The sequence below is a fragment of the Elephantulus edwardii genome, unplaced genomic scaffold, assembly GCF_000299155.1.
Source record: "Elephantulus edwardii isolate Elephantulus edwardi_28Jun2011 unplaced genomic scaffold, EleEdw1.0 scaffold00051, whole genome shotgun sequence".
NCBI classification, from domain to species: domain Eukaryota; kingdom Metazoa; phylum Chordata; class Mammalia; order Macroscelidea; family Macroscelididae; genus Elephantulus; species Elephantulus edwardii.
The window spans coordinates 10,724,986-10,750,399 of record NW_006399801.1 but is presented as its reverse complement, the minus strand read 5'-3'; the positions used below and the strand labels follow the sequence as shown (position 1 = coordinate 10,750,399).

General features: G+C 42.1%; 1 protein-coding gene across 1 annotated transcript in view; it reads right to left on the bottom strand.

Moving 5' to 3' along the window:
- The window catches only part of RUNX1 (runt-related transcription factor 1), a 370,084-nt gene that overhangs the window by 153,071 nt on the left and 191,599 nt on the right, over positions 1–25,414 (bottom strand). Inside the window, exon 4 of the mRNA XM_006886733.1 lies at positions 13,534–13,540. Within this exon, the coding sequence (XP_006886795.1) occupies positions 13,534–13,540 (7 nt within the window). The remainder of the gene's footprint in view (positions 1–13,533; positions 13,541–25,414) is intronic.

Genomic DNA, 25,414 nt, shown 5'->3' with positions numbered 1-25,414 from the left:
TCCCCCCTCTAGAGTCCCAATAGAAAACAAAATGCACGAGTGTCTTCCATACACAGCGCCACTTTATCAAGCAAAATCGGCTTCGGTCCTCAAAAGCAAGAGCTGCGATTTCCAGAGGTCATGCCACTAATGTATATGCACGTATATATAAATATATACATATGCTCGGCTTCATAAAATATTTACAATACAATCTGTAGAGAATTTAAACACAACAGAAATCCATTAATGTTCACTGCAGATTTTTTTTTTTTTTTAAGTAGCCTTGAAAATCAGCTTCAGTAGTTGGAGCAGGGCTGGGCTAGAAGTACTTGTCATGTTCTCGCAATAAATTCTGGTAAAACTCTCAGTGCAGGAAATTCAAAGAGCTTGCTCTAATCTTAAAAAAAAAAAAAAAGTCCAAGTCGATGATGTACTCAGGGTACAAGTCTCCACCCTCTCTGAGAACTGGGGTTTGGGGATGTTGGCTTGTGGCTTCTCCTGTGGTTTCGTGGGAGTTTCAGCAGCAGCAGCAAGTCACACGCACGCAAACACGCACTCTTCGGAAGCCAGTCACTGTCTACAGAGGCTCAGTGAGTCAGCCCGATTTAGAAAAGAACTAGACGATCTTCCTCAAATGTCCCAGCGCCCGAACTGCCCCCAAAATGCTAAAGACTCAAGAGCAATCTCTTAACCACAGCAGGTGGAGCCCACCCTGTGAGGAAGCTCCAAGGAAGATTGGGACAGACGGAGCGGATCGGATTACACACGCACACACAAACACTCCCACGCACCCTGCCACGCACACGCAACTTCACGGTTCGCCTGGAAGCCCCGTGCACTTTCTTCCGCAGTTGTCAAAGGAAACAAGCTGGGGGGAAAGTTCACAGGCAGAAAGTTGAAACAACCAGTCTAAGAGCCAGTTCATTCAAAAGTAAGAAGTAAAAAACCGAAGCTCCAACGCAGGTCAAGGATGAGAGGTTGACTTTCTTCTGGCGTCCCCAGGAACCCCGGAAAGAAGTGCCTGCCGGCGCAGGGCCGGGCAGCGTGGTGCCCTGGCTGGGTCCGGCCGCGGGGCGCCCGTCCCGCCCGCGCCCGCTGGCTCTATGAATGAGAGTGCCTGGAAATGAACGTGCTTTTACTGTAAACCCGGCCCGAGGAATTCCATTCCCTCAGCTCGTTTGCATAGGGGCGGCCGCCGGCCAATCACAAGCCTTTCCGGTATCAGCCAGGGCGCGGCTCGCGGCCCTCGGCTCCTGGAATTGGCCCGCGCGTATCCGCCGCTGCCGCGCGCTACTGTACGCAGGCCGGAGACGAGAGTCTGCGGGCCCCTCCGCACCCAGCGTGCCCGCACCCATACCCACACCGGGCTAGGTATCGCGGACGGCCGCCACGAGCAACAAGCTCGCTTGAGTCTCCGCCTCAGCGCGGACCCTGGCTCTGTCGCTTAGCAAACACGCACAGTTGCGCGGCTGCCCTCCCCGGAGTGCAATGCGCAGCTATGCCTGAAACTGCCTGGACCCAGGAGGAGGAAGAGAAGGCCCAGGCGGCCTGGGGAGGGACTGGTCCACAAACCGCGCCCGAAACAGCCCTGCACCGGAGCCAGGCGGAGGGAGTCGCCTCACGAACTCTGGAGATGCAGAGCCGCCGCTAGGCTCTCGGGCTCTACGGACAGCCTAAGGCGGACCTTTTGCCGCCTGGGCGGAGTAGGATTGGGTTGCGAGGGGGCATGAGGGCCGGGAACTGGGGAAGCGGCTCTGTGCGGCCGCTCTTCCAAGCATGCGGCTGCAGCTAAGTGACACTGATTCCTTTAATGATTAATGAGGCCAGGCGGCTTTCCACAACATGGTTTTGGTGTTTCTAGTCTTTTGGTGTTTCTGGTCTTCCTGGTTTGTTCTCTTTAATAATTGGTATGAGTCTAAGGCTGTGGCTTCATTACCCAGCGCGCCTCACTCTGAGTCTGCTTAGCCGCTAGCAAAGGGGTTCCCTTGTAGGAAACGAACAACTGAAAAACAAGTTGAAAGCATCCGCTCGGCTCGGTCTTTGCGGCTGGCCTGAAAGTCGAGCCCGGCCCTGTACTCTCGCCCGAGCCCCTCACTCCCCGGTTCTCCAGAAATGGCTCGGGCTTCTGCTTCCACTCTCGAAAGGCCGAATCCACCCTGGCTTTGGGAGGCGGCGGGAACTTCCCTGGGCACCGTCCCCGAGGCGCCGCGCACATTTTCACGGAGCTTAACCGGCTCCGCCTCCGTCCTGGCCGGTCGCTCGCGGCCCTCACCCCCACCCCGCGGGGATCTCTGATTCACCCTGACGGGTCCTCTCATCTCTCACCACCGAGCGCGCTAACCTTTCTTGCAGGACCCTCACCCCGCCCACTGCCTTCAGCCACTCTGCCGGCTCCTCCGTCCCTTCTCCCAGACTCACTTTTCCTGCCCTCGTGGGGTTCCTCACCCCTCCGGGGTCCCTAGTTCTCCCTGCTCCCCTTGCTACGCGTGGCGACATCACTCCCGCCCCCCACCCATGGACGCGTGGCGGGGCCCTGGGAAACCACTGCAGCCGCGCTAGCTGGACCCAGAGGCCTGGCCTGGGCGCGCACCCTTTCCCTCTGCGAGGCCCTGCAGGCGCCGCGGGCCCGGGCCGGCTGCCCGGAGCACCCTGGCGGAGAGCTCGGCGTCAAACTCGCAGTGCAGTGCGCGGGCCGGGCGGACGCCAGGGGGCAGCAGTCGCCCTCCCTGGCCTCCCGGTGCTGAAAATGCTCTCGACGGCGCGGTTTGGCTGGTCCGCTTCGAGGCCTGCGGGCGGTGTGGTAGGAACTGGAGAACCAAAGGAGACGGCGCTATAGCCCACCCGCACTCCTGGGCCGCCACTTCTCTCTCCCGCGCTGCAGGCGGTGGAGTCCAAGTCGCAAAACTAGCGGCCCACAACTAGTGGCGCATGTGGCCCCAACCAGTGCCTTGGCCCAGGCTGGCAGGTGTTCTCTTCATCCTGCAGACTTAAGTCGGGTCTTGGACCCAAAGCCCTTTGTCGGGGCAACCTGTCGCCCACTCCAGAGCTGTCAGTGCTCCCAAGGGACAGTGGCGCACAAGCTCTGGGGTCTTGATTACATTCTCCCTGAGCACTTCCCGCCTCCCGCCACAGGAAGAAGGGGTTTCAAACAGGGGATATTCCAACACTCAATGGGTTTTTCTTTGTGTCGATGGGTCTGAGGTCTCAGGAAGTAAATTCTTTTGAATATTTTTCTTTATAATTATTTTGAAGAAACTATTTCAGGTTTAAAGACCACGAACATCTACTTTTTTTTTTTTTTAATCTCAAACTACATTCCCTCGTGGCCGTCTACGATGTATTTGGACGCGTCCTGTAGCTGTGCCTGCTGCGGTTTTTCATAGGCGGTTCATTGTGCAGTTGGGTACTTTCGTTTTTTTTGCTGTTGAGCAGCTGGTGCCGCTGTTCCGTGTTCCTCTTGGCTTCATGATGGCATTTCTGCTTCTTGGCGGCATGCCGGCCGGGTTCTCTGGTAGTTCTGATTATTATCCGCTTTTGTTGTTTTTGTGTCTTCCCATTGTGGAGGCTGTTTGGTGTGGCTGGGGTTTCCGTTCTTTGCGTGCTAGTTTGGTTTTTCTGGGGGCTTGGTTCAGCTGCTGTTGGTGTGTCTTTTTGTTTTGTTTTGTTTTTTATTTTTCGATTTACTGCCTCTGCAAATGTGTTTTGGGGTCTGTTGGTTTTATGTTTTGGTGGCTATTTTGTAGGTGTAGTGGCAGATGTGTGGACTTTGCGTGTTTTTTCCCATCGTTCCTACCTGTGGTTGGGGCTGTGTGGGTGGGGGTATTGTGTGTTCTGTGTTTGTTTCCGGGATCCCTTACTCTGCTTAGTTCTTCTTCGTCTTGTTGCGGGTAGCGTCTTTTTTTTTGTTCTGTCCTCCTGCTTGATTTCCTTTTTGGTGGGCCTCTATTGCGGTTTCCTGTGCTCTCTGTGTCGCTTTTGTGTCTTTTGCTGCATAGTTTGCTCCTTTGGTGTGCGGACCAGTGTCGTCTTTGTTCCTGCGTCGCGCTTGGTTGTTGGGCAGCTGGGCGTTTGAGTGGATAATTCGTTTGTCCTTTCTTTGGGCTCCTGCTTCTGCCTTCTTTGTTTTTTTCCCGACCATGTTTTTTTGTTTGTTTTGTTTTCGGTCCTTGGTGATTTGGTTTTGTGTTTCTCTTTTAGTTTTTCCTTGTTTTTCACTTTTCGCGCTGGGAAATCGGCCTGAACTTCTGCTGTGTTTTCTTTTTCTTTCTTTGGGTCTCGTTGCATAGTTATCCTATTGGTCTGTTGGGTGTGGGGATGGGGGGTGCCCTGGTTGCTGGTTTTTGTGGTTGATTTTTAACATAGGTTGACTTTCTTTTATTTTTCCTGCTATTGCTGGTTTTTCTTCTCATCTTATAGGTTTTTTCAGGTGTGATGTATTTTTTTTTCTTGTCTGCTTCTCTTGTTTTTCTGTTGGAATCCACTCATTTCTGTTTGTCCTGTTGGTCATGTCTGTAAGTCTTAGAAGTCTGTTGGTGTAGCTGTGGTTGATTATTGATTCTTTTGCTTTTACTTGAGGTGTAGCTGGTGGATTGAATTCTTTTTCTTTTTCTCTGGTGTGTCCCTCCTTCCCCCGTCGGCCACCATAGTTGTCTTTTTTTGGTGATTTGGAAGGAAAATGATAATAATTTCACGGGGAAATACAGTTACTATTTCTTCTACTAAAACTTTAGGTAGTATCTATATGTTGTCTCAGAAAATGTCTAACCATTTTGCATCTTCGCTCTTTCAAATTCCCCTAAAAAATAAAATATTCATGAAGACAAGAATCTCAACCATTGTTCTAATTCACAACTATTCTCAATGAGTGGAGTGGTGCATTTTCCCTATAAGAACTATTCCTATTTTCAATTAAATGCATTTTAAAAAATCAGATTAAATTAGAGATTGTGTTTCTGATGTGTTAGTGTTGTGATTTTTTTTGGTTTTTTTTTTTTAATTTTTTTTTCTAGTGCTATTGCACCAAACTGCTGCAGTTCATATTAACGTCGCAGGGAGGAACATTTTCAAATAAAGAAGAGCATGTTAATGTATATATAAATAACTTGCTCTACACATTGTCTGGATTTGAACATTGGAATTGGATTATATTTTCTCCCTCTACTCTGAAGTAGTTTGAGGTTGTTTTACGTTTGAAATCTAATTACTGTGGGGATTCAATTCCTTAGTTCTTAAACTACATCTCTCTGTGCTGATGTTTCAGGGATTGTTGTGGTTGATGTGTGCTTATTTCACACAAATTCCATAAATCAATTGAGTAACTCACAAGTAGCAAGCTAAGATAAATTTTAAATTAATCTTATTTTGCTTAGCAAACATTATACCCCCATAATATTTTTTTTTTACATTACCACTGCTATAACAAAGGTAATAAACTGGGTTATAAGAAATAGAAGCCAAGCTTAATTATTCTTTTTTAGAGAGTCATATAGAATCATTTAATAACAGCAGAATGCATCTGTAGTAATGCTATAGAACAGAGTATAGTATTTAAAGTTTCATTGGAAGGTTTTATATGGTATGCCACTTACAATCTAGAGAAATGCTTTTAAGTGTTTTTGAGTCAGCAAAAAGAAAAAAAACCCCTTAATTATTTGGTCAATTCATATCATGTTACACAGAATGATATAAAATACATCATATAAAATTATCTAGATGCATATATGAAGATATATATTTATAAATATGGTGTAATTTGGTATGTGTGTAAGGTAATTTGGAATCTGACATTATCATGAATATCTCTAAAATGACTCATTCCAAGTATGTGCTCTGAAAGAATAGGGAAATAAAAATAATTGTATGAATATACTGATAACAAATACTAAATTTAATGATTCTTGATAAATTTTAATTCTAAATGTAGTAAATGCAAGTTTAAAAACTAGTCTCAATCTCTCTCTCTAGTAGTTTATGGCTTTTTAGACTTTTTTGTGCTAGAGAGCTTCACAATCTATTGTCCAGCTTTGTCATCAAAATAACGTAAAACATTAGTAAATCATTAAACAGGAAATAACTATGTAAGCACATGGTTACAGATGCCTTTCACTCATACTTTCCATTGGTAACTAATACTGAATTTTCAAGTCTCATCGAATCACTTTGTTTGAATCTTTATATGATGCAATGTGATTTAGTTAATAACATTAGAAAGCATTTGTGAATTCAAGATGAAAACAACACAGGACTTATATAAAAATCTGTAAAACAGCAGAAGCTTAAAAAAGAATATTCTTAAAACAAATGAAAATAAACAATTTGGAAGAAATAAGCCATACAGAAACATTATGATCACTTAATTTTCTACCAATACTAGAAAATTTAAAAGATATTCTCCCTTTACTTTCTTTCAATTTTTTTCCTATTCTAGAGGGACAACAATTTCACCACATTTTGTAGATTATTTATACCAAACTTTTTATTCTTGAAATAAAAGATAATATAGATGGTAATCAGAAATATATTATGTGGTAATTTCCAAATATGAACTATTATATGTAATACTGCATCTAAGGTTGTGAATTTGAAATTACTCTATTAGCCTTGTATATTAATAGAGGCCTTCACTTAAACTTAATGAGCAACACAGAGGAAATACAATTTTTCAAAGAATTAGGATTTGAATATAGCAAATGCTGCAGACCTAAAGCTTTCAATACTGTTCTACAATATTAGTATAAAATGGCTTACAAAAGAAAAGCAATGGGGAAAAAACCCTTTAAAAGTAAAAAGGAGGCAATGATTTTAGAATTCCAGACACTGTTTAAATAGGCAGATGAACAAGATTTGCAGGTACTTCATCTTACAATTTTACCAAAGCAAAAAAAGAGCAACTAAAATAATAAGAGGTTTCTAGAACTACCCTATGATGAAAGATTAAGGGAATTAAATATATGTAGTCTGAAAGGAGCACCCTAAAATAACCAACCAAAACAAAATTCCAAGGCTGTGGTTTACAAGTATAAAAAAAATGACTCCACAAAGGTTTTTTTTTTTTTTTAAAAAAAAACAAAAACACAACAGGGCAGGAAAAGAAGTATTTCCACGAGTAATGAAGCAATGAATGATAAGGTAAGAAATAACAGATACACCCTGAAGTTAGGTAACTGCGTTTTCATAGACATTGAGAAAACAGAACAGATCTTAAATAGTAATATTGGCCACATGACCAAATTTATAATAAAGAGAGGCAGCCAGGCCAGCTCCCCTGGAAATTCTGAGAAGCATCAGCCTTTCCGCTTCTGAGGTCAACACACAGGAGAAGCAGTGCGGTGGAGCTAGGCTTTCAGCTACACACCTAATAGTTCAGAAATTCTGAGGGAAAAGTCAAGCTGCTGCTAGGGTACCCTTTTGTTTTGTTTTGTTTTAAATCTTTAAAATAAATGCAAAAGCAAATGGGTTTGGAAAGCTGTACATGTTATCTCTTGAGAACTATTTTGTAGGTGAAGTAGCAGATGTGTAGACTTAAAGTGTTTTGTCCAAGAGTTCCTAAAAGTGCTGGAAGCTGTATCGAAAGAGGAAAGGGGTCTTATGTGTCTGTGGCCAGAAAAACTTAATCTGATTAGTACATCTTCAAACTGTTGCCCATACCCTCTCTACTTGCGTTCTGTACCCATGCTTCATTTCATCTTTGCAACCACACTATTGCCATTCCATGTGATAGATGTGGAGCTTGGGGGTCACTTGCTGAATACTTTCAGCCTTTGATGTACAGAACAGTATCATACATGTTCATGAGTAGAGCTAGCTTATTGGGAAGATGAAAACTTGACACCAGAATGCATATCTACATTCGTGAGCAGACTGATGATCACTTATTTCCTTTTGACACAACAATATATTTTTGTATGTGTTCTTGTAGAGCCTTGATGAATTAGTTCTGAACTTATCTTTTACTTTCACCCTCCCATGAACATTTCCAAACAGGAAATAGCCCTGAAATTCTGCCCTGTATCAATCTTAAAAATTTGAGTCACATTGGAAAGTTATCCTAGTGATCTGCTGACTGCGGAGATGAAGGCTCACCCAGTTGAGGGCTTTTAAAGTTAATAGTAAACATAAGATGACTTTCTAATATTTTTCCTGCCATTACTCATTCAAAATCTCATCTTATAGGCTTTTTCAGATGTGAAGCATTTGCTTTTCTTGAACACTTCTCTAGTGTTTCAGTTGGAACCAACTCATAGCTGACCCTCCAGTAGGTCATGGCTGTAAGACTTACAAGGCTGTAAGTCAAGCTGGCGGAGATTACTCATTACCCAGCTGTTACCTGAGGAGCAGCTGGTGGATTCAAATCTCCTGCCTTTGAGCTGGAGTGTAACTCCTTACCCACTAGGCCACCATAGTTCCCTATTAAAGACCATCTCTTATTTGATTCCTGATGTGGAGTAGATATTTTTCCAGATGTCTGGAAGATTTGCAGGTTGTTGTTATTATGTGCCATCGAGTCGGTTGCAACTCATAGCGACCCTATGTACAACAGCCCTAAACCCTGCTCTATCCTGTGCCAATCACACTGTCTCTGACACACCCATCCTGATTACCCCAGTCACCGAGTCAATCCATCTCATAGAGGGTCTTCCCCTCTTGCGCCGTCCCTCCATCCTCCCAAGCATGATGTCCCTCTCCAAGGACCTGTCCCTCCTTGCAACATGCCCAAAGTATGTCAGACGGAGCCCCAGAATCCTTGCCTCCAAGGAGTAGCTTGGTTTAAACCTCTCCAGAATGAATCTGTTTGTTTTCTTGGCAGTCCCTGGTACATTCAGTACTCTTCTCCAGCACCTCAGCTCAAAGGCATCAATTCTCCTTCTGTCCTCCCTAGTCATTGTCCAACTCTTTGATGAATAACAAGTGGTTGCAAAGACCATGGCCTGTATCAGGCACACCTTAGCCTCCAGAGAGACACCATTGCTCTTGAGTACTTTAGAGAGGTCATTAAAGACCATCTCTTATTTGATTCCTGATGTGGAGTAGATATTTTTCCAGATGTCTGGAAGATTTGCAGGTAGGACTTAGGAAAATGAGGTACGGAGTGAGGAGAAGACCGTTTGGGAAGAACCAGCATGAACAAAGGTATGAATTTGTGAAAGAGATCAACATATCAAATCTAGTTCCACTGGAATTTAGGTTCAAGGTCAGCTCGAGTGATACAAGGCTGGGAGACCTAGGCATAGGTCAGGGCAGTTTAATGACTTTTAAGAAATTTAAACTTCAGCTTGAGAGCAGTAGGTTTTATCAAAGTCTTGGAAATGTGAGATTGTTGTTAGGTGGCATTGAGTTGACTAATGACCCTATGATCCTGTCTTGTGCCATCTTTGTAATTTCTGATGAACTTGAGCCATTGTTACAGTCACCATGCCAATCCATCTTGCTGAGGGTGTGCATTTAAAAACAATGAAAACACCACCACCACCCACCATCACCAAAACTCATGGCTATAGAGTTGTAACAGACTGATGGCTGACCCTCCAGTAGGTTTCGGGGGTTGTAAATAGCAGGGAGATCACCAATCTTTCTTCCATGGAGTCACTGATGGATTCGAACTACCAGAAAGGTGTGGCCTTGGATCAGCAGTGCTACTCCCTATGGATTGTCCCACCAAAGCTCCATCAGGAACAATGCATTTTAGAAAAATAAACCTGCTGTTGGTGTGGATGGGTGGATTGCAGTGGATAGAGCTGAGGGAGAGGTGAGGTATTATAGTTGTCAGGCAAGTGATCACGAGGATCTGAAGTTGGAAGAGGGGGTGGTGAGAGGGAGAGGAAGGGATCTTTCCAATTTCTGGCCTAGATCCCATTCCTCACAGTAGGGAAGATCAGGAGACGATGGGTTTGGAAGTAGACATTAGCATTCAGCCTTAGATGGACAGAACAGTATTGTACGTGCTCATGAGTACAGCTAGCTTTTTGGAAAAATACAAATTCAGGGGACTGGGGTACATATAACGATCTGCAAATTCTCGGAATAACTGTGATAGTTTGTACCATGAGAAAGAAAAAGCACACTGTGACAGTAATGTAAATGGAACAGCAACGTTTCAGAGATGAGTAGAAGAGGAGATAGGTAGATGGAGAAGGAGGAGAGAGAATCAAAGGCAGGTGGGAGGAGAGGTGAGTCCCACTCTGTCAGAGCCAAGGACAGCCTGAGGATAAAGACTGAAGACGTTACCTTGGATTTGACTTTATGGGGGTCCATAGTAACCTTTGCCAGAAGAGGTTTAGAGGAGCAGTGGCAATGGATGCAAAAACCGTGAATGGAGGAGTGATCTGGTAACATAAAATGAATGGGAGGTAAGGGAAATGCTGAAGTTGAGAGAGGTGAGGAGAGTGATTGAGTGTTTGTTTATGGGGGGAGGGCGCAGCAAGCGAGTGAGTGTGAGAATTGAGAAAATGAAATGAACATTTGCCCTTATCAAACCAGCCTTCCTTGTTTCTATCACTCCACCATTATTCTTCAAGTTGTAAGACTAATCCAAGGCTTTATCTTGGGCTCTGTTTTCCTTAGCTTTCCTCTCGTCAGTTTGTTAAGCCCTCTTTTTTGTTCATTTATTTGCTATAATATATCTTCCCTTTCCATCTCATTGCCATCATTCTTGGATAAAATTCACACTACCTATTTTCATTTATCGTTCAAAGATCTCCTAGAAAGGGGATTCCAGTTAATGCCAGCAACATCACTCATGGTGAACAGGTTTCAGCAGAGCTTCCTGACTAAGAAAGAAAAACCTGGAATTAAATTAGGTTTAAATTAAGCTCAGATGCAGCAGGTGCTCGTCAAGAGAGAGATGAGGTAGCCAGTGCCTGTTAAGATTTATAATCTCAGAAACCTGATGGTCTCCATTGGTCAGATCTGACTGAAAGGCGGCAGTGGTTTTATGTAGCATTTGGTAAGCTAGTAGAACCCTCCTGAGATCTCACTAAATGCAGATTCTGATTACGTAGGTTTGGAGTAGGGCCTGAATTTTGGTCAATGAGTTTCTATTGATGCTAGCTAACACTACCAGTGCAGGGATCACTTAACTTAGAGATGACCAGGTTCCAGTAGATTGCATGGTGTCCACTCGAAGTCAAGTCCAGAGTTATGAGTGAACAGCATTATGAACATAATTAATGTTACTGAATTGTACACATGGTGATTGTTAAAAAGATACAAGGTTTGTTATCTGTATATTTTCCACAATAAACAATTGTTGTATGAGCCATCGAGTTGCCTGCAACTCTTAGCGACTCTATGCACAATAGCTCGGAACCCTGTCCTATCCTGAGTCAGTCTTCCTTTCTCCAAAACCCCTACTCCCATTACCCCAGTTACTGTGTCAATCCATCTCATCCACGGTCTTCCTCTCCTGTGCTTTCCCTCCACCCTTCCAAGCCTGATGTCTTTCTCCAAGGGCTGGTTCCTCCTGGCAACATGCCCAGGTTGTGAAATGGAGCTTCAAAATCCTGGTCTCCATCCTTGGTTCCATCCTCTCCAGGGCAGACTTGTTTGTTAGGTACTGCCAAGTCAACAATGACTTAGAGTGACTCTACAAGCAATGGAACTGAACCCTATTTTGCACTATCTTCATCACCTCTGGTATACTCAGACCCATTATTGCAGTCACTATGTCAATCCATCTTGTTGAGGATCTTCCTCTCACCCTCTGCCTTTCCAAACATGATGTCCCTTTCCAAGGACTGACTTCTCCTAACAACAGGTCCAAAATATGTGAGATGAAGTTTTATCATCCTTGCCTCTAATGAGCACCTTGGTTGCACTTTCTCCAAGACATATTTGTTCTTTTGGCAGTCCATGGGATATTCATTACTCTTCTCCTACACCACAGCTCAAAGGCCAACTTTCAGATGATGGAAGTAATTGAAAAGTCCATGGCTTGAATAGTTTTTAAACTGACATCACTGTTCCTTAGTACCTTGGAGAGGTCTTTGACAGCAGACTATCCCAAAGTCTTTTGCTTTCTTGATGGCTGGGACCAACGTGATGATTGTAGATCCAAGGAAGATGAAAGAGTTGACAGCTTCAATCTTTTCTCCATCATGATGCTGTCTATTGACCCAGTGTCATGCATTTTTGTCTCTTGATGCTGAGATGTAATCCATATTGAAGGCTGTTGTCTTTGATCTTCTGCAGCAAGCATTTCAAGTCCTCCCTGCTTTCAGCAAGTAAGGTTGTGTCATCTGCATAATGCAGGTTGTTGATAAGTCTTCCTCTGATCCTGATGCTACATTCTTCTTTATAAAGTCTAGCCACTTGAGTGATGTGCTCAGCATACAGATTGAATTGGTATAAAGGATACAGCCCTGATGCACACCTTTCTTGAGTTGAACAATTATGTTCAAATAAACTGCAGTGCTTGAAAGGTTTTTGTAAACAGCATTGTGAAATGCATACTAATTTCAAAGCTATCACTGATTTGACATTTTAAACTAAGATAATAGAAGCTACCTTTTATCCAGTGCTGCCTCTTTTAAGCCTCACGCCAAATGCTTTATACACATTATTGCATTTAACCCTCTAGCAACAAACAGTCTGTAATTATCAACTTCACTTTATAGACGAGGAAACAGATTTAGTAATTGGTCCAATTTGAACCCAAGCAGTCTGACTTCTCTTAATCCCCCTTGGGAGATGGGTCATATCATCATGATCTTATCAAATGTGTTTACTAGATCTTGATAAATTCCCTTTGAACCATGTGGGCATTCCCCACTGTTCCAAAACAGCACCCTCCAATACAGATATTACACGAACCACACATACAATTTAAAATTTCTAGTAGCCAGGTTGACAAAAGAGGAAAGAAATTGTTGAAACTCATTTTAATAATATGTTTTACTTAACCCAATATATCTAAAATGTTTAAGGTGCCTCTCATCCACGCTATAGTATTTTTTTAAATTACTTCCTATGCATCTGCAAGTTGGATAATGAATAAGGATGGCTTAAAAAGAATCAGTGTCTGTAAACTGTGGTGTTGGAGATGAGTACTGAATATCCCGTGGACAGCCAAAGGAACAAACAAGTCTGTCTTGGAGGAAGTGTAACTGGGGTGCTCCTTAGAGGTGAGGACGGTGACACTTCATCTCAATGACTTTGGGCATGTTGTCAGGAGGGACGAGCCCTTGGAAAGGGACATTTTACTTGGAAAGGTGGGAGATCAATGAAGGAAAGGAAGATGTTTAACAAGATGGGTTGACCCAGTGCCTGTACCTGTGGACTCGAGCCTGTCAGGTATCATGAGGATGGCTCAGGACAGGGCAGGGGTCAGAGTGTTGCTCTGAGTCATAATCGACTCAAGGGTACATAACAACATCTGAAACACTATCATTTTAACATGTGATTAATATAAAAATTATTGCTGAGATATTTTTCATCCTTTCTTTCTTTTTTTTTAAATTTTATTATTTTTGTGTGAGTGTACCGTCAAATCAGATCTGACTGGTACAGGAGGAGATTGCCCCTCCTTACCCGGCAGAGCATCTGGTGGATTCGAACCATGCACCTCTGGGACTGTTATTTTTTTTTAAAACTTCTTTGATGTTCTGTGTGTATTTTCCATCCATTAGAAGCTACCAAGTTGGCCCAGACTCATAAAAACCTAGTGCACACCTAGAATGAACCACTGTGATCCACAGAGTTGTTCCCGAGCTGATTTTTTGGAAGTACATTTTCAAGCTTTTCTTTCTGTTCCAGCTAAGTCTCAAAACTCTGCTGGAACCTGCTCCACAGCCCAATAGACATGCCCCCACCGACAGATGGGTGGTGGCTGTGCATGAAGTCCATCCGCCGGTCATAATCTGCACGGAGGGTGGGATTCCTCCCCCTGCACCGTCCCTGCCTCCGTTCTCTTCTAGCACATCTCAATTCTAGCCACATTTGCAGTTCTTAATAGCCCCTTGTGGCTAACTGCCACAGATCCTACAGTGCCATTCTGGGGTGACCCCTCACAGCACAATTCACACTGAATAGGAATTGTGTTACCCTTCTGCTCCGGCTCAAGTGAGTCCCATTTTTAACCTATTAGCGGAGGTCATTAAATAATGCAAATTTCTTGACTCATGCTTTTCCGCTGAGCTGTCCTGAAGCAAAGCTCAGAATGTGTATTACAGCCTGACTGAGTTGACTCAGAAGCAGAAGAGCAAACATATCCCACACCAACAACTGAATTGCAGAGGCCGGCTAACCACTGCCAGCATCACTAATGCATTTCCACAGCCACCCGTGAGCCACAAGTTCATCTCAGGCATTGTCTGTTTCCACTTAAGTTACCAGGCACTGAGGGCACAGCTTTGCCAGCAGGGCTTTAGATCCTTGGAGCTCTGAAATAACACTACAAAAACATTTCCTGCCCCTTTCTTTTCCAGCAAAACTAGGTATTCATGACATTCAGATGGGTTCCTGAATGTAAGCAATGCTAGCCTTTACATTTCCAATCAGCCATGAGTTTAAAAGAGAATTAAAACATGATACCCTCAAATAGAAGTTCCTCTAAATTTGTTTATTTTGAAATACAACACGTTATTATTTTTAAGTGCCATTAAGTCCACTATGACTCGTTATGTGCCATCAAGTCAGCTATGACTCTTAGGGACCCTATGGACAATGGATCAGATCCGCGCCCTATCTGGTGTCATGCTCACCATCTCTGACGTTTTCAAGCCCACCAGTAGAATCAATGTGCCCATCCACCTTGTTGAGGGCCTTCCCCTCCTCCACTCACAGTGATTCTATAAACAGCCGATGGGAATGCTGCTCTGCCTCGCACCATCTTCATCGCCTGCTGTGCATTGGTGCAGTCACCGTGTCAAAAACAAAACCCGCAACCAACCAATTCAATACATCACTTTGCTGTCAGTTTTCCCAGTGATAATATGGGAATAGTTCAGTTGAAGGTAGGGGTAGTTCAGTGATAGAATTATTGCCTTTCATATTTGATTCCTGGCCAGTATATCTCATGTACAGGTATCTATCACCCACCTGCCAGTGGAGGTTTGCATGTTACTATGCTGTGTTGAAACACAGCTTCTAGACTGAGATAGATTAGGAAGAAAGGCCTGGAGATCTACTGAAAGTCAGACAGGAAAAGCTAAGGATCACATCAATCTAATTCTTTTGTACGTGGAATTGTTAAGAGTCAGTGGCTGACTCAGTTCAACAAACAACAAAATAGTTCAACCGAGTGAAGCAGTTCATGGTCAAAGCTACAAGGAGGCTCCTCCTATTCTTTGAGTCCTCAGAAGAAATAATGAGGAGAGAATATGGGGCCATGTTCTGTAACAAAACCCTGTAGGTGGTTACTGGGAAACTTTGAAGGTCAAAGAGTTTCTTCTGTGTGAACACATCTGGTGTCCTCTCTTGAGCTCTGTGGGCTGAATACAGAAGTCAGGCAAATGATACCTAAAGCCTAGAAGGGGTGTGGATTCTTCTCCACCTTCTCTTTGGCTCCATTAACTATACACAAGAAGTACATTTTAAGTGGTAGGCTGAGACTTCTTTTTGTCCATGAAGATGGTCTCTTTTTTTATGAGTGCTGTCCCTCTGCTAAGCACTATGGAAAGTATCCACACATCAGAGATCAAAATTGACTGCACTTGAGGAACAGAGATGTGGTTTCAATATTTTCCCCTGGTTTCCAGTCTCTAAGGGGACTATTTTACCATTAAGGCATTCTGGTGGCTGGTGGAAGGGTCTATGAAAGAACTATTGTTGTTTTAGTGTCCTTTACTTTAGGCAATTTGATTAATATATTTAAAATCATTTCTACCACAATGACTTAGAAAAAAAAAATCACAATTTTCCCTCAGTTACATTAAAAATGAATGGATGAATCAATAAGCATTCCACATGCCATTCTACGCTGAATTCTCTTTCCCAAAATGATCGGGTTATATGGATCCACTGTACTTATAATTTATGTTTACTTCTTCATTAGGAGCATTCTCAAATAAGAAGGTAGGATTTCTTTTTCTTTTTTTTAAATTAATTTTAATGAGAGTTTACAGAGACTTAGGGCTTCCAGTCATTCATTGTTGCAGTTTTCTCGCTACTCCCCCCCTTCCTCCCAATTCACTCTTCCCCTTGAAAAGAAAAAGAAAAACTCTTTCATTGTTATGCAATCCCTCCCCTGAAGTCCACGCCACTATATAGCCTTCACTCTGGACTTCTATAATGACAAGAATACCCATTCATATGTCCCTTTTAAACAGCTCTCTCTCATCTGTTTCAATGCAATATACATCATTCCTCCCCTCCTTTTCTGTCTTCCCTCAACTCTGATGTCAGTCCCATTTTAGGAGTTTTGGCTTCTTATGAATATATAAGCTTAAGTTTAAAAATAGCTCTGTGGGCTGTGCAAACTGGTTCTTGACAAGAGTCATGGCGCCCAAACACAGGGAAACCCATGCTAGTGAAAACAGCAGTGAAAGGCAGATGAGAAGTAGCAATTTGGAAGTGAAACAAAAGGTAATTAAACAACACCAAGGTGGAAAATCACTGCACGCTGTTGCTCAGGATGGAGGTATGTCACACTCATGACGATCCTCAGAAACAAAGAGGAAATAATCCGAGCTGTTAAAGGACAGGGTCCGCTGAGAGCAACAAGATGAATGAAAATGTAAGCGAGCTCAATTACAAATATGGAGGAACTGTTACCATATGGATCGTCGGTCAGACAAAAGCGAGTCTCAGCGTGTTTACTATCACTGTTAAGGCATGAAGCGTGTTCAAGGCAAAGAAAAAGCAAGACTAGCCTACAATATGAAGTTCACACAAAATCCATCCCATAGAACACTGGGTGGATGTGAAGTGATGTGTGCCTATATCAAAACTCTACAGAAACAAACCACCCTTGGGCATTTGGAGGAAAGAGGTGACATAAACTTGCTCAAACCTGAAATGCTGGTGGAAACAAGGGAAAGCCTTCATGAGATGGACTGACACGACAGTGGACTCAAACACACCAATGATTATGGAGAGAGCACAGAACTGGGCAAAATGAGTTCTGTTACAGGTAAGGTTGCTCTGGTGTGGAACTGATTCAACGAGCCACAACGGATGCTAAATTTTAGAGTTGTTGAAGCTATGTTTGAATGAGTGATTGGAGATTGATTCAGTCATTCAATTAAATATATCCCACAATACTTTTAATAGTGTTCCATGGTGGTATAAATGGTTCAATGAATAAGCTGCTAAAAGGTTGGAGGTTCAAGTTAATTCATGCAACTAAAAAAAAAAAAAAATTAAGACCTAGTCATCTACTCCCAGAAAGTTAGCCACTGGAGACACTATGAAACATAGTTCTCTTTCAACATACTTAGGGCCACCATAAATTGAAGTTGACATTGATTGGTACGTTTGAATGCGAGGGTATTTATCTCATCATGGTCTAGTAACACACAGAGGAAGGAGGCCCCAATTTGTTACAAGGCAGGGAATGTTACAAAGATTCTTTTTCTTCAATGTCCTCCTCTGTGAAGTGAGACACTTGGATAAAATGGGCCTTTAAGCTCCAGCAAGTTTATAAAAAATGTTCTTTTGAGCTATGTCTAGTTAAATTTTCTGAACTGGTTAAGGTTTTCTTTTGAAGTTACCTTGTAAACCCAAAGACCACATCTCTCTGGTGGTCCCAGTCCACCTGCTGCTCTGAGGAAGATTGATGAGCTATGTACTGTGGGGTTGAGGAACTCCAAGGGCCATCAGCCCTGGATCGGTTCTGACTTGTAGCAGTGAGTGGCAGTTTTGACTGGCTATGAGGAAAAGTTTGCTTTACCTGTGGATAGGACACTTGAATTATAAGTGGGAGGAGGCGCAGAAGGGAAAAGGAAAAAAATATTTTTGACTGATTAAGAAAATACATTTTTTTGTTATTGTTGTTGATTCAATTATGACTTACACTCAAGACAATACATTGTAAGGACTTTATCACTTTATACATTGAAATGTAATCCTCTCTGAAGGCTTTGATGTTTATCAGTAAATGCTTCAAATCCTCTTCATTTACAGCTAGGAAGGTTGTACTATCTGCATATCAAAAGTTTTTAATGAGTCCTCTTTTAATCTTGCTCTAAATCCAGTTTCACAGATTATTTGTTCAGTATGTAGATTAAATAAGTATAGTGAAAAGGGTACAGCCCTGACTCACACCTTTCCTGATTTCAATTCATGTTGCATTCTCTCTTGAAAGATTTCTTTGAAGTATTAAAAAACAAAGAAAGCAAAAATATCATTTTGAGATTCAAAGTACATTTGACTGAAGCCATAATATTTTTGATGGCCTCGACGGGAGCTCTGGTGGTAAGAAACTGCACTGCCAACACCAAGGCACTCGGTTTGAATCCACCAGCTGCTCTTCAGGAGAAAGATGAGCAATCCTCTCCCATGTAATACAGCCTCTGAAAACCCACTGGAGGGTCTCAGCGATGGCTCAGAGCCAACACAACTGTACTAAACAGATAAACAACAACAGATAAACAAACAACAACATAGGCATCAAAAAGTTGGACAATGAACAAGGAAGACTGAAGAAGAATGGATAACTTTGAATTGTGGTGTTAGCCAAAAATATTAAATATACCAATCATGGCCAAATGAACAAACAAATTTGTCTTTGAAGAAGTGCAGACAGAATGATCCTTAGAATAAATGCCAAGACTTTGTTTTGTGTACTTTGGACATGTTATTAAGTGGACCCAATCCCTGGACAAGGACATCATGCTTGGTCAAGTAGAGGTCAGTAAAAGAGGAAGGCCCTTAATAAGATGAACTGACAGTCTGTGACAATGAACCCAAACAACATCAGTTGTGGAGCTCTCACAGGCCCAAGCAATGTTTCACTCTGCTTTTACATGTTGTTGGGAGTCGGGCATGACTCAAAGCAACTCTATGAATAACAGATCTGAAACTTGCCCTGTCCTGTGCTGTCTTCATCATGTCTGACACACTTGAGCCCATTGCCACAGTCACTGTGTCAATCTACCTTTTCTGTCCCTTTAATATGATGTCCCTTTCCAAGGAACAGCCTCTCCTCACAACATGCCCAAAACATATGAGAAGTTTTACCATTCTTGCCTCTAAGGAGCATTCTGGTAGCAATTTTTGAGACATATGAGACTGGTTCAGGAGAGGGCAGGGTTCAGAGCTGCCGTACATAGGGTTGCTACACATCGCAGGTGACTCAATGGTACATAACAACAATATACTATATTGGTTGTTTAGAGTTTAAGCCTCTTGTTTAGAGTTAACAAGACCTCACAAAGGGCCTTTGTATTTAAAAGTCGGTGTTATATTTTGGAGGAACATTCTTCTAAGTGGTACAGCAGCACTCTTCTGTCAATATGCTGTACTGAGGTAATCTGGGTTGCTGTGATCCTTGTGCCATTGGGGTGTCAAATGCCATAATGGCTGCCCATGTTGAACAGTGTTTGATGCAGCTCCCAGTTTAAGACAGGTTTGGAAGCACGAGTGGCATACACTTCCTAAACAACATGCCTCTGGAAACTCTATGAACTTGGATCAATGTTGATAGTTATAGAAAGGCTTCAGGCCTTCTGCTCATAGGGTCGCTAAAAGTAGTGCTTGACTTGATGGCAATCAACAACAACACATGTTCTTTTGGCATTCCATGGCATATTCAGTACCCTTCTCCAACAGCACAGCTCAAAGGCATTGATTCTTCTGTCACCCTTCTTAATTGTCCAGGTCTCACATGCGCAGCAGGTGATTGGAACAATTATGGCTTGAATCAGGCACATTTGCCTGCTCTACATAAGGTCTCTCAAAGATGGAACAAGTATTTCAGAAACTAAAAAAGATGGAACAGACTCAACAGCATCTAACAAGAGTAAAGCCCATTTTACATGTTGTTGCATATCGTCAAGTTGGAACTAATCTCAGCTGACTCTCCAAAGGGTTTTCAGAGGCAGTTAATAGCATTCCTGTAATTTCACATAAGTACATCTACTCATTTAAACAGACCCAAGGAGGCATAATGAAACAAACACCAATCATGTTGACAATCTACACTTTCTGGAAATAATAGAGGGGCATTGCTGTTCCAGTAGTGCAAATATTTAAGTGCCCAAGGATTGTTGTTGTTGTTATGTGCCGTCAAGTTACCTGCAACAAGTCATGACCCTATGTACTGTTGCTCTGAAGCCTGTCCTTTCCTGAGCCGGTCGCACTGACTCCAACACACCAACCCCCATTGCTCCAGTCACTGTATCAATCCATCTCTTCTGAGGTCTTCCTCTCCTGCATGGTGTCCTTCTCAAAAGATCAGTCTCTCCTGGCCACGTGCCCAAAGTATGTGAGACAGAGCTTCGAAATCCTAGCCTCTAAGGAGAAACTTGGTTTCACCTTCTTTAAGACAGACTTATTTGTTTTCTTGGTGGTCCACGGTATGTGTAAGACTCTTCTCCAGCACCACAATTCAAAGGCATCAATTCTTCTGTCATCCTTAGTCATTGTTCAACTCTCTGAAGCATAACAAGTAATTATGAAAACCCTAGTCTGGATTAGGTGCACCTTAGTCTCTAGACTGACATAGTTGTTTTCCAGCACTTTGGAGAGGTCCCTAATTTTCCCACTGCAATTAGTCTTTTGATTTCCTGACTATTGGTGTTAAGAAAGTTGATTGTGGAGCTGAGCAAGCTGTTACTGCTAACAACTTCAGTCTCTTTTCCATCTAATATGGTGCTGCCAATTGGCCCCATGGTGAGAATCTTTGTCTTCTTGATGTTAAGCTTTAATCTATTTTAAAGACTACAGTCCTTGATTTTCTGCAGCAAGCACACTTCAAGTCTACTAAGTAAAAGTTTAATGGTTTGAACCCACTTAGAGGCAACAGAGAGAAAAATCCTGGTATCTACTTCTGAAAAAACACAGCCACAAAAACCCTATGGAGCCCAATACTACCCTGAAACACATGGAGTGGGAGTGGGTATGAGTCTCCCAGACTGACTAGACAGGATCTAGTTTGGGTTTGGTTTGTTGCTATTCTGTTGTCTAACTTACTTAAAAATTTGATAATAATACATAGTTACTAAGTAAATGCTATAACAATTTTTTTATCATATTTAAACTTTCCATGAAATCTGTTTTCTTCTTGTCAGCTCAATTAATGATTTTCACTATGTGCTGTATAATAAAAGAATACATTTATAAAATATTGTGGCCATGAAGAATATTTAAATTTCTTTTGAATAAATAGTTTTAAGGTTCTTCAACATTACTATTTCAGTAAGAAGCCACGCTACAATCCCAAAGCACATGGCTCACACATCCCCCAGTAGCTCCGAGGGAGAAGGATAGGCAGTCTCCTCTTGTGCGATTTCCTGCCTATGAAAATCCACTGGAGGGTTATCTATAAGTCACTTTCTACTTGACAGCAAACAACAACACCACTTCATATTGGTGGGTGCTTTCCTTTCACAGAAGAGCAAATGTCCCTGTTTATGATCCTGTATCTGTGATCCCACATAGACTGTATATTGATGAAAAAGTTCTCATAATAAGGTGGAAATCCTTAGCAAGGGAACATGCACACTTGAGATAAACCTGGAGTGTCCACTTGTCCCTGACACAGAGAAATTGACTGAAGAATCAAGAGTAAACAGTGGAACTCATCTGTGAATGAATTGCTGAGACATCTGTATTGATCAATTAAATAATAAATTGCCAAATGTCTATCTTATTTTATGCTCTATAGCCACTCAGACGAGAAAGTAAACACTTTAACATTAATTCTGTTATCTTTAAGTTTGGAGAAAGGAATTTCATGTGAAGTGGTTTCCTGTTGTGTAATTATTGACTCCATGAAGGCTTCAATGCTATAGTGTGAAAGAAAAAGAGAGCTGAAAAAATTCAGCAACAACAGATTTCACAATTCTAAAACTGTCTACACTGATAACTTTCTAAGGCTTACTTTGTAACTCAGCACTTACGTGCAGATTGCATTAATCTCTCTCATTGCAGTCCAGAACATACTCACAGTTGACCCTCCATTGAGTTTCTGAGGCTGTTATGACAAGGGAGGAGGTTGGAATGGCTGGTGGATTCAGACCACCAGGCGAACGCTGCCTTTGTGTTAGGAGCACCTTCAGGGAGGCCCAGTTACATTAGTAACAGTACATAGTTGATGTTCTAGGGGAAACTCCACATTTTTTAATGGATAATCACTATGTTGTTGTTGTGTGCCATCGAGTTGCCTGTAACTCATAGCGACCCTATGTACAACAGCACAGAAGCCTACCCTGTCCTGAGCCAGTCTCACGACTTCAATACACCAACCTCCATTGCCCTAGTCACTGTCAATCCATCTAATCTGGAGTCTTCCTCTACTGCGCTGTGCCCCCACCTTTCTGGGCATGATGTCGTTCTCCAAACTATATGTACTATAAATATGTAATAGATACTATTTATATTTGTGTATTTTAGATATACGCAGATCTATCTAGGATTAGAATCTAGCAATGGATCTATAGGGAAAAGATGGTCTATCACCTCCTTTGTGATTTTCAGCCTCCAAAATCCACCGAAGGACCACTCCTTTGTAAGGAAGCTTTGATACTTTCCTTCTGTAAAGGTTTATACTCTTGGTAAACCTACGGGGCAGTTTCTCTCTGTCCTAAAATGTCACAATAGAAGCTGGAAGAAGAATCAATACCTTTGAATTGTGGTATTGGTGAGGAGTAATGACTACCCCTCAGATAGCTGAAAGAACAAAGAAGTCTTTGTTGAAGAAAGTGTAACCAGGGTGCTTCCTGGAGGGAAAGATGGTGGAACTTGGTCTCACATACTAGGGACATGTTATCGGGAGGAGGAGCCAGTTGTTGGACAGACATCAAACTAGGAAAAGCAAAGGGTCAGAGAATGAGGACAACCCTCTAGGAGATGAAGTGACACGGTGACTAACAGTGTGCTCTCTAGCATGTCCGAGATGGTGAGGATGCTGCAGCAGAGAGCAGGCTTCCCTTATGTTGGTCGTAGGGTCACTAAGAGTGCAGGCCAACTTTACGGAAGCTAACCACCACCACAGCATAGCGTCACCGTGAATCAGAAGCAATTCATTGTCAATGGATTTGGTTTTGTTTTCTATAAAGTATCCTGTTGTCTGGTGACTTAGAGTGACACTCTAGCATAGAGTTGAACTGCAGCATAGGATTTCTAAGGTTGCACATCTCTATGGAAGCAGAATGTTTCATCTTTCTCCTATATTTACACATAAAATAGGGTACAAAGGGAGCTCTGATGGCTTAGTGGTAAGGAGTTGTGCTGCCAATCCAAAGGCAGGCAGTTTGAGTCTACCAGCTTCTGTGTAGGAGAAAGATAGACAATCTCCTCCCATGCAATTATAGTCTCTGAAAACTCACTGGAGGGTCAGCTGGGAATTGGTTCCAACTTGATGGTTTACAACAGAAAGAAGTATAGTATAAAAAGAACATTAATTTGTATGTATTTACTTCTTATGAAAGATCATTGTTTATTTCCCCATTAAATAATAGTTGAATCAGATTTAAACTTTTTGGTGTCATTATTTTGGAGTTATGTAGAAAAACTCTTCAGTTTAAATTTATTTTCTAAAATAAAAAAAAAGAAGCTAGTTTAATTGCTTTTTAAAAAAGAAATAAATGGTCTTTGCTCCACAGAGTTTATCTTTCCTCTTTCTCTCTTGAGAAGCAGAATGGAGCAATGAGAGGAATTCTTACAGTGATCCAAATAAAAACATCTAAAAAGTAGTTATTATCTGTTAGCTTATTTCAAATTAATACACCTATGATAGAAGCTATTAAAAACATTATCTAGTAACTTTTTAAGTTTTAGGATTTCTGTTGATGCTGTTTTAAATAGCAAGAGCAAAGAAACAATTTGTTATCTAAACATAATATATTGTAAATACTGCTATTTGAAAGGCTGACTGATGTGCACAAATATTTAGTAATACACTAAGTTCTGAGAGGAATTTTAAGTGCATTATTGGCTAATATCATACTATTTAGTTGTTGTTGTTGATTGCCTTCAAGTTGAGCACGACTCAGTGACCCTATGAATAAAAGGCCTAAAGCCTTTCTATAATTACGGACATTTATCTAAGTTCATAACATTTCCAGAGGCATGTGGTTTAGGAAGTGGATACCACTCCTGCTTCCAACAACTATTTAGTAGATTTTCAAAATAAGAATGTATTATATATTTATACTCACATGAACTTTAAGATCTTTTTGTGATAGCATTCAATTTTTTAAAGTTCTATGATTGTCTTTTTAGGGAGCATTCTGACTTACAAAAAATAATGTAAATTAATCTATTTCCTTACCACTGAAATGGTATAATTTCTGAAAGAGAAATTGTTTGGTCAGACAAGATCTCTCGTTTGAGGAAGACACTAAATAATTAGCCATTTTTTAAGGAAGAAAGAAGAAAACTTTACCAAATATACTAGAGCTACCTCCAGTTTTTGTCAGCAAACACCATGGTGGGAGCCAGAGGCTGACTGGGAAAGTGAGCCTGGACTGACTAATAACAGAACACACTTGGGCGGAGGCCTGCTCTTCACTCATGTACAGGCCTGGGATCATGACTTAACATTGGAAATCTGAACGACGACATGGAGTGATGTACAAGAGGAGACATTTCCCTCCCTCACTAACCAAGATCACAACGAGAATTTCTGTTCCCTTCTCACACTCCATCCACCCTCCCCGGGATTTAAAGACTGCAACCCCAAACCAAAACCCACTTCTGGCAAGTTGATTCTGACTTTTAGTGGCCCTAGAGGACAGAGTAGTCTCATATGGTTTCCCTGGCAAATCATTACAGGAGCAGAATGCTTCATCTTTTTCTTGAGGAGTGGCCCGTGCGTTTAAACCACCAAGGTTTAGGTTAGCAGCTGAAATCTTAATGGCTATCTATGATGTAGCCAGGGTTTTCGTTTTTGTGTTCTCTCCCTCTCTATATGTATGTGTGTATTCATATATACAGATGTTGTTGAATTGCGCACGACTCATAGCGACCCTATGAACAAAAAGCCAGAAGCCTTTCTATAACTATCATTGTTTTTCCAATTCATAGAGTTTCCAGAGGCATGTGGTTTAGGAAGTGGATGCCACTGCTGCTTCTAAACCTGTCTTAAACTGAGAGTTCCACCAAATACTGTCCACCATGGGCTGCTGTTTTGGCATTTGACCTCCGCAATGGCACAGGGTTCAGCATCACAGCAAACCCAGATTACCTCAGTACCACAAATTAACAGAAGAGTATTGTTCAATTTAGAAGAATGTTCCTCCAAAATAAAGTAACTCTAAACCCTTGGGTCCAACTGAATTTTAAATACTAGTGCTCTCTCTCTCCTCTCGCTTTCTCTCTCTCTCTCTCTCTCTAT